The 12,377-nt window shown below is 49.5% G+C and overlaps 2 protein-coding genes and 1 non-coding gene across 3 annotated transcripts; 2 read left to right on the plus strand and 1 right to left on the minus strand.

The window, feature by feature from the left end:
* The first annotated feature begins 511 nt into the window (after nucleotides 1-511).
* On the plus strand, nucleotides 512-4,085 carry LOC100825045 (PHD finger protein MALE MEIOCYTE DEATH 1). Its single transcript, XM_014896658.2, has 3 exons — nucleotides 512-1,160; nucleotides 1,727-1,973; nucleotides 2,371-4,085. The coding sequence occupies exons 1-3, from the start codon at nucleotides 512-514 to the stop codon at nucleotides 3,755-3,757; spliced, it is 2,283 nt and encodes a 760-aa protein (XP_014752144.2). The 3' UTR covers nucleotides 3,758-4,085.
* Nucleotides 2,118-2,221, plus strand: LOC112270354. Its single transcript, XR_002962745.1, has one exon. It is a non-coding gene; the product is annotated as a U6 spliceosomal RNA (small nuclear RNA).
* Nucleotides 4,086-4,402: 317 nt separating the features above from the next.
* On the minus strand, nucleotides 4,403-8,350 carry LOC100825349 (chaperone protein ClpB1-like). Its single transcript, XM_024462778.1, has 8 exons — nucleotides 7,195-8,350; nucleotides 6,700-6,797; nucleotides 6,628-6,660; nucleotides 6,194-6,533; nucleotides 5,817-6,088; nucleotides 5,634-5,738; nucleotides 4,631-4,723; nucleotides 4,403-4,498 (listed from the first exon to the last, which is right to left on the minus strand). The coding sequence occupies exons 1-8, from the start codon at nucleotides 8,078-8,080 to the stop codon at nucleotides 4,403-4,405; spliced, it is 1,923 nt and encodes a 640-aa protein (XP_024318546.1). The 5' UTR covers nucleotides 8,081-8,350.
* Nucleotides 8,351-12,377: the final 4,027 nt, after the last annotated feature.

Raw genomic sequence — 12,377 nt, forward strand, 5'->3', positions numbered from 1 at the left:
GCGTACTCGGGACGCGCCAGGAGAAAGCGTTTTGCCTTCCTTGTCTGGGGCGCTAGCTGCTCGCACGCGTCGAATTTACTTGAAACATATACCAAGGCCTTTTCCCGAATGCAGTTTTGCACGAATTAATCACGCTGCGGGTTTCCGTGCCGTTCAAGCAAGTCGTTCCGTTTGAAAATCAGGGAAGGCAGTAGAAAGAACAGGGCTGGCACATCGCTTTGACCAGCACAAGACACGATCAATAATTGCGAAGAGGGAGGTCCGACGTGTCTGAACCCTGGGCCCCGAGAGCGAGCCACCACCAATGCCGCGGCTCCACGTCACCCCACAACCTCGACCCTCTGCTCCGGTGCTCCGCTCTGCAACGGTCCCCGGTCCAATTGTCATGGACTCAAGGTGCTGTATTTTCGACGGCGTGCAGTGCAGAGGGGTACGCGAACGTGCCCGAAACGTCAAGGTCTCTCTGACTCTCTGGCAGCTCTAGTTTGGAATCTGGAAGGCTACCCGTAGGATGGGCCCCGCGCGTCAGTGCAGCGCGCGGGCTCACGGCATTTCTGGAACTAGGAGTGGGTGGGCCGTGGGGGAGCGCGGCACCGCTTGCGACGACACGCACACACGGCGGCGCACAGATTACGGAAACACCCCTGCCGCCGAGAACCACAAATCCAAAACCCTGAACCCCCACTCGCAGGACAGAGAGAGGGAGAGAGGAATAGGGAGACGGGCAATGCCGTCCATCCGCGCGCTCAAGCGGCTTGCCGCCTCGCGGCCGCCGCCGCCACCGCCGCCGTCGGAGAACCCGCCGCAGCTCGATGCTTCTTCCTCCTCCTCCTCCGCCTCCTCTTCCTCGTCGTCGGCCTCGGCGCCCGCCAACAGGCCCGCCTCGGCGCCGGTGGGCCGCGTGTACCCGCTGCGGGACTTCCCGGGCAGCGGCGCGGCCGCGCTGCGCGGCGCGTTCCGGGACAACGTCCGGTGGCTGCTGAAGCAGTGGGGCCCCGCCGCGGCGGACGACGCCGCTTCTTCTTCTTCTTCTTCCCCTGGGCCGGCGTGGCGGGCGTTCCTCTCGGATGACCGCACCGGCGCCGTCGTCCCCATCATCGCCATCGAGGTCCTCGCCGCGTCGTCTTCCGCGCCGCTCTGCGACTTCTGCCGCTGCGCCGGTCAGTGCGCTCGCACCTTCTCGAGGGTGATTAATTGATCGGGGGGGGGGGGGGGGGGGGGGGTGGTGGTGGTGGTTAGGTTTTTGTCCCGAGAGCTTCTTGATTAGAGTCTGATCTTGGCGAATGGATGACTAGAGTTACTCTTCCGGATGAATTTCTGTCGGCGTGGTTGAGGATAACGCGCGGTTTTCAGATTAGAGATTTGGGATAGTGCTTTCTTGCAATCTGTTCATTTCTGCGTATTAAACAGTTCGGAATTGCATCCTAATTTCGGCGAATAGATCATAACAACTGCATTTGCTTCCTGTTCTCGCATGTGCAACTGTAGATGTTGTTTTTTGCTACACATTTTACCTAGATCGGATTTGATGGTCCACCTTGCCTATTTCAAATTGTTTTGAATACCCTTCCTGAAACAGCAATGCTGGTTGCAATGATGACCCCTAGCCTATTAAAGTTTTATTTCCAATATAGGAAAAATGGTAGTTTGCACATTGATGAGTAGGTTCCTACTGTATTTTTCTGTCCATGGGCTCGTCAGTAATTACAAATGCAAACAATTTCAGGTTGGAGCCATCACTGGGTATCAAAGCGGAGGTACCATTTCATCATCCCAGCGGACGCCGACTGGGACCAGCATTTTGGCACAGATACCCTCCTTGGACGCAACGACCACCTCCTCCATGGTCTGATCCACAGCAATGGCTTTGGTCATCTTGTCACTCTCCATGGCCGTGAAGGTGGCTCAATTTTCCTCTCTGGTCGTGACATAATGGATATCTGGGATCGCCTCTGCTCTGCTCTCCGTGTCAGGTAACAAGTTCCACCACTTCTTTACTGTCCAGATATTCCCTGCATATATACCTGTTATAAAGTACTACCATAACTGCACAGCTGATTAATCTGTATTCTTTTAATATGCATTTCTGAGATTTTTTTTTTTTCGAAACGGAACATTTCACCCTTCGGGGACATCCGATAAAATTGGAACGATACAGAGAAGATTAGCATGGCCCCGCGCATTTCTGAGATGTGATTAATGTAAGATTGCAATGGTACATTTAGGAGGTAATGGAGTAAATAGTACAGAACTTGAAAACTTTTTGCATGCATTCATGGTGATTCTCAACTGTAAGCTTTATAAAGATATATATGCAATGGATATCACCGCTTTATATGTTTTCTTAGCTTTTTCATGCCTTCTATGCAGGGCCGTGTCTCTGGTGGATTTTTCCCGGAAGCGCTCTCTGGACCTCCGCCTTCTGCTTGGTGTGGCAAATGGTGAGACATGGTTCACCCGGTGGGGATACTGCCTTGCCAGGGGCTGCTTCAGCGTGTCTACCCCCACCTATGCTGCTGCTTTGGAAGCCCTGGCTTCCCTGCATGTTGACCATCTCCGCAGCCGACATGTCCGTCGTGTGGTCACGATCTACCGCCGCCTCTCCAACAAACCTCTGATTACTGTCCGTGAGTTCCTCCGCTGCCTCCTTGACTGGAAGCACCATGAACCACCCCTTTCACCAGGTCCTTCAAAGCGGTGCCCTCGTCTGGCATTCCTACTGCCAAAGCCATGTATGATGAAGAGGCTGAGGCAACCATGCAAACGCTTTGAGGATGTGGTTGACCTGCTCCACTGTCGTTGGTCCAAGAAGCGTCTGCTCGATGCCGCAGAGGTGGTTGTTGACAAGCTGCTTGAGCATGGAAATGATGCAGAGATGACAAGACAGGCAGTGCGAGATGCTGCCAGGGGTTACATTGGTGATACTGGTCTCCTTGACTTTGTCATCAAGTCTCTTGGTGACACCATTGTTGGCAACCATGTTGTCCGCCGTCTGCCCAACGCTGTGACCCGTGTGCTCCAGTTTAGCCTTGAGGAATATGAAGAGCCAGTGCAAATGGATGCTGAGGTAGAAGGTACCCGTCCTGAAGCACAGTGGCAAAGCACAGTGGATGCTGAGCGGGATATGCGTGCCGTCTACCGAGCAATGGTGGATGCTCTCAGTGAGGCAGCGCAGGCTGTGCTGGACAGCAAGCACTGGGTGAAGTGCTGGGGCCTTGATGATGAGTCTGATGATCAACTAAGGTTTCTCGTTGAGTGGCGGCCCCAACCAAGGGAAGCTGCTGAGCTTACACGGCCAATGCCACCTGGGGAGATCGTCGTGGTGCCACTCCATACATCTATAGGCGAGCTTCTTGTCGAGGCTGAGCATGCATTGAGTGATACCTACTGCTTCTTTGAGGAGTTCCAGGCTGAGGCGCTTGATGGCATTTCTGGGGAGAAGTGGGACCCTGTGGTGCTTGGTGGCGCAGAGTCTGGAGACACGATCGGTGTGCATGGTCATGGGGCAGATATGGAGACTCTGCTGCGGTGCCAGGGTGGACTTGACATGTGGGAGGTGGGGTGTGTCTGTGGCGCGAAGGATGACGATGGCGAGCGCATGGTAGCGTGCGACGCATGTGATGTCTGGCACCACACGCGTTGTGTTGGCATCGCGGACGACCAGAGCGTTCCACCATTGTTCCTGTGCATTCTCTGTGGCGGCGCACTCATGGCTGCCGTCCCGATTCTGGACAGGGCACTAACGCTAGCCAAGTGACTGTTCTTTTTATCGCCTTTAACTTCTTGGTTTCATGATGATAGTCTAACGAGGTAAAGCAGTTCTGAAACCACTGCCTTTTGTGTAAAGTGCGTTGTTGTGGTATGTTTAGTAACATCAGAGGTTATATGTAGTAGTAGATGATATGGGGATTAGACAGTAGTTGGGGAAGTCCCATCCTATCCATGTCGGTTGCAAGCCGTCTGGAAATTTTGTGCCTGGTGCATTACAGAAGATGATATAGCTAGATGTAAATACATATTCTGTGATTGTATCTTGTGCTGTCTCTGAACCCCTCCGAGTGGTAAAGCTGTTGGCTTTCTTGTTATCGCGTCCAAACAAATCATGCTATATTAGTGGTATATGCTATTACTAGTACTACTTATCTAGAATGGTCTGGGAACACCACATGGCTGGTGTCTACTAGATGAAACCAGTTCACACTAGTAATTTGAAATTAAATCTTCTACTAGAAAAAACTTGATTATCCTTTTCAGAGGTCTCACTAGCAACGATCAAATCAGCATTGTGGCAGCCAGAGTCATTGAGAAGTTCCATGGCAGACTTCTGACCGCGTGGATCTGCCACCTTCTTCACCACCTCATGCACCAACCCCTTTTTGTTATCCTCTTCAATGCAGATTGTTTAGCCTTCACCGGCTTCTCCTTTGACCAACATCTTAGAAAGTATTGTCATCACATTCTTTTGCACCCACCTCCTTATGGGCCTTGCACCGTACATCTATTGAAGACATAGAATGCATTGGTTACCAAGAAATAGAAACAATAGAGAGACAGATAGGCAAAACTCCTTGGTTATATGAAAACATGGGGTTTTAATTTTGTGATAATTTTGAACATAAGTTATACTTACCGGGATGTATGATTCCGATAAAATGGTGTCTAACGCGGCATCACTCACGAATGGAGAGATCCCTTTGTCAGCTACTCTGCCTATGACCCTTTGGACCGATCCTTGCCTAAGTGGTTTGACGCTTTGTGAGGTTGCCCCCAATCTTTTTCGCTCCCTCCCTGCACGCGCTAAGAAAATTTCTGTGGAGCAAGCTCTTTTTGAGATGGGATGGACTCAGAGGATTGATCCCGACCTGGATCATATGTCCATCACGGAGTTCTTGCTGATCTGGGACATGGTGGATGGGATCCAGCTTTCTAATGTGGATGATCAGTTCAGATGGCGGTGGGAGGGATGCGGAGACTACTCGACATCCTCCTTTTATGCGGACTTCTTCGGTGGCAGGGAGGAAACGCTGGGGGTGGCTAAGATTTGGGACTCTAGGGCCCCGAGCCGTTGTCAGGTGTTCCTGTGGTTGGCCATGAAGAACCGATGTTGGACAACGGATCGCTTGAGTCGTCGTGGTCTTCCCCACCCTGCCCAATGTCCTCTTTGCGATCAGGTGCCGGAGGATATTGACCATATTCTTCTTGGTTGTGTGGTGTCTCGCCATGTGTGGGCTGTGGTCCTCGGTCATTGGGATCGACCTTCCTGGGTTCCGACTGTTCAGCACACGTTGGCCGGCTGGTGGACTGACCTGGAGGCGGCTAACAGAAGGGAGCGGAGGAATCTGAATACGATGATTGCTCTCGTCTGCTGGTCCATCTGGAAACACCGGAATGCTGTGATCTTTGATGGCGTCACTCCAAGCGCTTTGCAGATTCTTAGAGATATAGGGCGTGAGAGTAGCGCCTGGGTGCGTGCAGGGCTTCTTAAGGCAGGTAGCGTTTTTAGTGTTCGGCCTTTTGGATCTTAGGTGGACTCCGCGTGAGTAATTGTGTAAAACCGTCTTGGGTTTGTAACCGCGTCGCGGTCTTCTTCTTCAATATATGATAGTATATTCTAGAAAAAAAATGACCCTCTTCATCTGGATTTTGACTATCTCCTTCAGTCTGTCACGCGAAAGTGGTTCAAATATAACGATCTCACTAAGTCTGTTGAGAAGCTCGGGCTTGAAGTGTTTCTGGACCTGTAGAAACACATGATACATGTGATTATTACAATGTCTGTTGTAGCCTTCCACAGGGGCAGTATGAGATTCACAAACCTGTTTCATGATAAGTTCCTGTGCAATTTCCATTGTGTTTTCTCTAACCATTGGTTTTGTAAGGTGCTCTGTTCCTAGGTTTGAGGTCATAATGATAATGGTATTCTTGAAATCTACAGTCTGGCCTTTGCCATCAGTCAACCTACCATCATCAAGGATTTGGAGAAAAACATTAAACACCGAGGGATCTGCCTTCTCCACCTCATAAAAAACGATAACACTGTATGGATGCCTCCTAACTTTCTCGGTCAGTTGTCCACCATCTTCGTAGCCGTGATAGTTTTAAGAAAGTTTAAGGCCAGTCAAGCTAAAGGTTAGTAACGGTTATTTAATCTAAGAATTAGCAAGACAACATGCAGTAGTATATGAATTGAACCTCGGAGGTGCTCCAATGAGACACAAGACAGATCCACTCCCACTATATTCAGACATGTCAAAGCGAACCAACATCTTCTCGTTGTCAAATAGCTGCTCGGCAAGAGTTTTTGCAAGCTCTGTCTTTCCAACACCTGTCGAGCCCAAGAAGAGGAAAGGGCCTATGGGCTGGTCAGGCTCAGCAAGGCCAGCCCTGGAACTTAACACGGCTTCCGCAACTAGATTGACCGCTTCATCCTGGCCAACAACTCGCTCATGCAGTCTATCTGCTAGCCCGATTAACTTATCCTTCTCCTCTTGATTAAGCGCAACGACAGGGATTCCAGTCCAACGGCTCACAACCTTCAAATAACAACATTGGTACATACATGCATGACAAGCAAATTTCATCGGTTGCAACAATGGACACAGATATCATTAAGAAAAGAGTGCCTACTTGTGCGACATGATCCGGGCAAACAATTGCTTCCTTCATGGCAGTTGCAGAGCAACTTTGTGCGGTGTTGACTTGTCGTTCTTGGTTGTCAATCCGCCTCATATTTTTTCTGGTTGCAGCGGCACATGCCTCGTCAATTAGATCAATTGCTTTATCAGAAAATTGACGACCTTGAGTACGTACAGACAGTGAAAGAAATCCATCAATTTTCTACAGCATATATACACTGTAGCCACTACGTACTCGGCAAAAAAGAATTGTTGCAATACACAGCTTCCTCCATGGTCCATCAATTTATATATAAGCAGCATTGTCATGATTTTATTCTATCCTTCAACACGAATTTTAAGTTATTTCAGCCTGATGTATCCAATGAAACAAGTGTGCTCCACAGTCCACAGCACGTTAGCCTTAACAAAGATGGACATCTGACCATATCCAATTAAGATCATATATATACTCCAATTTCTTCCCTTTGCTCTCATCAATTATATTACTTCCCAAGTGACTAGGTGAGTATGCATATTAAACAACAATACAGTAGTAAAATCAATGGGGTTCCCTCACCGGTGATATAGCGGCCAGCAAGCTGCGCGGCAGCGACGAGAGCCGCCTCCTGGATCTCCAAGCCGTGGTGCTCTTCGTACCTTTTCCTCAGCCCCTGCAGGATCGCCAAGGTTGCTTCCATGCTCGGCTCCTCCACCTGCACCTTCTGGAACCGCCGCTCCAGCGCGGCGTCCTTCTCAACGTGCTTTCGGTACTCACCGGAAGTCGTCGCGCCTACGCAGCGGATACGGCCACGAGCCAGCGCCGGCTTCAGCATGTTGGCGGCGTCCGTGCAGCCTCCCTCGCACGCCCCAGCACCAAGGAGCATGTGCATCTCGTCGATGAACAGGATCGCCTTGCCGTTCGCGGCCTCCGCCCGGTTCAGCACGCTCTTCATGCGCCGCTCGAACATGCCGCGGTACACGGTCCCGGCCACGAGCTCCCCCAGGTCGAACTCCAGGACGCGCGCGCCGGCGAGAGCGGCGGGGACAGCCCCCGCGGCGATGCGCTGGGCGAGGCCCTCGGCGATGGCCGTCTTGCCCACCCCCGCGGCGCCGACGAGCGCGGCGCAGTTCTTGGTCCGGCGGCAGAGGATGGAGACGACGCGGTCGATCTCGTCGTCCCGGCCGATCACCGGATCGGTTTGGCCGGCGGATGCCGTCATGTCCCGCCAGTAATTCGAGGACCGGGGTGGACGACGACGGTGGTAGTACCTCCATGCTGCCCAACACAGACCAGCGGCTGCTCCGAGGCAGACGGCGGCTTGGGTCTCTCTTGTGGAAATATGTCTGCTGGAGCGCGATACGAAGGCCCCCAACCGATCGTAGACTGTAGGCCTTGCTATGATCCTGTCGAAGTCGAAATCCATGACCTGAACAAAGGCAAAATACCGGTATGCTTCATACATATATAGATCAGAAACACTTGTGTTGTACAAGAATTGAACTTTGTTTTTTTGAAAAGGAAGAATTGAACTTTCTATTGTAGATGCAGTGGAGTTCTGAAATTAACAAGCAGTTCCTAGCATATCACGGTCGAGTCCCAGTCCAACGACGGGTGCTCCGCCGCAGCCGCTCAACCGCAGAAGCCCTCGTCAACTCGATCAGGTCATGTGCGCGCCGGCGCCGCTCTGAGTCCTCAGTCCGGTCACGCACGAAGTTATCACGAACTCAAAAGCTAGGGCTATCCCCTTGTAGGCCACAACTGGCCAACTGGGCCTTGGAGCTCATCTGTCGTTAAAACCTGCCCGCTCTCCCGCGGCCTAACGTTTGTTTTTTTTTAGAAAAAAAACAAGTGTGTCCGCGGGCTGCTAGGGATCAACAAAATCACAAATTATTTATTTTTATTTTCTGTGTACGCAACTCATGACACCGTCGAGGTCGGCATGCGGATGTGGTGGCGTCGGTTGTAAGACGGAGTAGAAAAAATCGTGAAAAAAACTGGAGGAAAAAAAAATAATGGACAGTGACATATTGGTTGTAATCTTAACGAAGTTAACCTACGGCGGTGATCGTACCATCATCACCAACTCCAATTTAATATATTGGTATAGAATAGATATAGATACTAGCAGAATGCCCGTGCGCTACCACACGGCCAAGCAAAGCCACTTTTCGGGTCTTCTCTTTTTTTTTCTTTTTCTTTTTTTTTCCTCTTGGGCCACACCCGTTCTCCCTCTTGGGCCAGCTATCCCGAGAGCGTCCAGCCCATGCCCGCACGAGTGCTCGTGCCCGTCTTCCTCCTAGCGCCAAAAGCAGCACACATGTGCGCCGCCCGCCGCAATCTCCGCCCTCGACGACGCCTCCTCGACCCGCAACCCGTACAGGTGCTCTGAACCGTATCCCATGGCCCTTCCCTTCATTTTTCCCTCCTCAATCATCCCCCGGCTGAACCGCCTTAGCGCGCGTTGTCGTAGCGGCTCCCGTTGGCCCATATCAACACGCCGGGGATGAGGGCTGAGAGAACAAACATGTTCCCCTGTTTTCTGTGGAATTAAACGGCTGCTGAACCGCCTTAGCGTGCATTGTCGTAGCGGCTCCTGTTGGCCCACATCAACACGTCGGGGGATGAGGGCTGAGAGAACGAACATATTTCCTGCTCGGCGTCTGGAGCGGACGAAGGAGTGGTTTGCGTGCGGGCAAACGAGGTGAGTCTCGGGGGCTTGACGAAAAAAAAGGGAGAAAAGAAGTTGGAATGGTTCGTATTTTTTACATTGGTATATAGATATAGATAGATTCGGTGCAATCATGGGGGCCCACAAATTTTATGGGAAGTTTGACAGACGACGGTGAAGGGAACGGTCTGTATTATATATATATATATATATATATATATATATGTATATATATATATATATATAGATAGATAGATAGATAGATAGATAGATAGATAGATATAGATAGATTCGGTGCAATCATGGGAGCTCACAAATTTTATGGGAAGTTTGACAGATAACGGTGAAGGGAACGGTCCGTATTTCTTATATAGGTATAGAAAATTTTGCCATTCCTTTTCTTATTGTCCATGACTATTGGCTCTCTGGAAAAATTATTAAGGATTTTTTTTAAGAACAACGACCTAATTTTATTTTATAAATAAAGTATAATAGATCGATACAACTAAAACTAAAATAAATGTAAGCAACGAAGATTCTAAAAGCTGCAACATGATACTTCTAAATCAACACCACTATATTCATAATTTGCACCTTGACATTCCTCCAGCCTCTAGGTATTCGGTGACGAAATTGCATGACACCGTTCTTGTATAAGTTGGACTAATCTCATAGTTTTGATAAGCCTCATAAGTCGCCCACCTCAAATGGTGAGAATATAAGATCACTGAACGCACCATGGCCAGGCCACACCCTTTGCAAGACGAGCTGTAAAACCACCGCTTTCACTGATGAATCGACAAGAAAAAAGACCAAAAACATCAAGAATATGAGTCACAAGAACCACTGACTCTGTGGCGTAGATCACGATGCCTACACTAGAAAGAGAAAGGAGCCATGGCACCAATCTTTTAGATGACGTCATCTTCACCGTTAAGATGCAAGAATGATAGCAAAACTAGATGCCACACATTCATCCATGATTCCCCGGCTCTCAATGCCATATTAGGTTGTGAGAGATGAGGGAAAACACCGGATATCAAGCTAAGTTTATCTTCTAATTCAAACTACGATGTCCAGATTTCTTGGTCTTTGATTACACCATGTGTAGTGGAAAAGGAGACAAAGCTTTATATACTTACTACGTAGTACATATACGTTCATGCGTACATATCTGAGTCCGACCATATACTCCCGTGTTTTTCTAGCTCCTCTCTGGGCTCCCCCTCTAGTCGTAGTCATAAAAAGAGAGTAAATATCATGAAATCCTTATTTTTGGAACTCTGTCATCAGAAAAAAAAAAACCACAACTTTTGAAAATTTTATCCCCGAAACACAATTTTGTGCTAATTGAGAAACCCACAATTGGCAATTAAGCATTTAACCGCATGTCTGACTAGTAGGCCACTGTCAACCTCTATAGCTGAAATAAGCTTGATTATTGTTTGTCCGGTCCAGATCTACTTGTTTGACCCCAATTGGGGCCCATATGTATCCAGTGCGGCATAACTAGCGACCTTGTTATCTAGTGTTAACCATCAGTTATAAGAGTCACTTATTGGCCCAAATCGGGTGTATCCAGATTGGCAAACAAAAACCGAGCTTATTGTAGTTACGGAGGCTAACTTCTGAGCCCACAAGTTAGATTTACGGTTAACATGCTTCATTCTCAAATTATGGATTTCTCGATAAATTGTAGCCCAAAAGTTATGATGAAGAAGAGGAAATTACAAGGATGATCAATAAACTTGGCAACAATGTTCAGTTTCATCCATAAACTCACGAATTTGAAAAGCGGCTCCTTAAACTTGGCATTTTGGTTCATTTTAGTCTAAAAAGACAATTTCGGGCCAAATTAAGCCATGCTGTCATCTGACGTGCCTCGAGGTTTTTTTTTCGCAATGTTGCGTGTTTTGAAATCTTGCCTTGAGCCCTTTGGAAAAATATGGGCTCGAACCCGTAGTCTAGCTTAAATCTCTAACCCTAGACTAGAAAATTCCGTAATCTTCCTCATGTTCTCATGCGGTCCAAACCCCCCCAATTATATACGAGATAAAGCCGATGAGAGGAACCCGGTTGTCGTCTACGCGGTTCCATCTCCGACGTGCGGATATCGCCAGCTGTGCCGTCAGTGGCGTCGATGATCCCTTCCCGCCGGTCCGTCCTTTCGTTTCCTTCGTGCGGTGTAACAGAGGAGGGCATGGACTCACTGGTCTAACACGGAACGAGGGAGGGGGTTTTCTGCATAAATCACACACGCCGCCTCTTTGTAGCGTTGTCTGGACCGCGCGTTAGAGGCAAAAAAATTGCAGGGGGTTGAATGGCAGAAAACAAAGGCACAACTTTGCAAAAAGAACCCCTCGTGAGCCATGTCGGATGCCAGCGTGGCATAATTTGGTCCGAAATTGTCATTTGGACTAAAATGAACCAACGTGCCAAGTTTAAAGAGCCAATTGTCGGAGCACGGTCTCCGGCACCGGAGATGCCGAGCACCCCCTTTTTGGTTCGGTGGAGTGCGAGGTGATCGCTCGCCAGCGTGGCGATAGACATGAAGTGTAGACACAAGAGTTTTACCCAGGTTCGGGCCACCCGGAGGTGTAATACCCTACGTCCTGCTTTGAGTTGTATTCACAAGTTTGAGTGCGTACAGATCACCCGGCGAGTTCCCGGGTTGGCTACTTAGGTGAACGTTGTGCTATGTTCTACTCACTCAGGTTCCAACTGAGCTGAACCCTTTGACCGGTGGCATTGATCCTCTTTTTATAGACAAGGGGATACCACAGGTGCCTATGCATGCAGGGTGACACGTTCCCTAGACGCGTGTCACAGCCGCATGTAATACAATTTTACTCATCCGTGCTGGATGCCATGCAGCGCCCAGTCCACTGTACACGGTAGAAAAATGGTTCGTAGGGTAGTTGCCCTAGCCTTGCTCAGCAAGACTAGGCCTGCCGATAAGACTCCTGTCGGTGCATTAAATGCACTGCGCCCGCCGTCTTGTCCTGTCTTCACTGTTCTGTGGGCCTCGCCTGCATGCCCGCGCGCGGGTTGCTAGGGTGCACCTTTCCGGCTAGCGCACCTGCTAGTTGCC

Source organism: Brachypodium distachyon, chromosome 1 (assembly GCF_000005505.3).
Source record: "Brachypodium distachyon strain Bd21 chromosome 1, Brachypodium_distachyon_v3.0, whole genome shotgun sequence".
NCBI classification, from domain to species: domain Eukaryota; kingdom Viridiplantae; phylum Streptophyta; class Magnoliopsida; order Poales; family Poaceae; genus Brachypodium; species Brachypodium distachyon.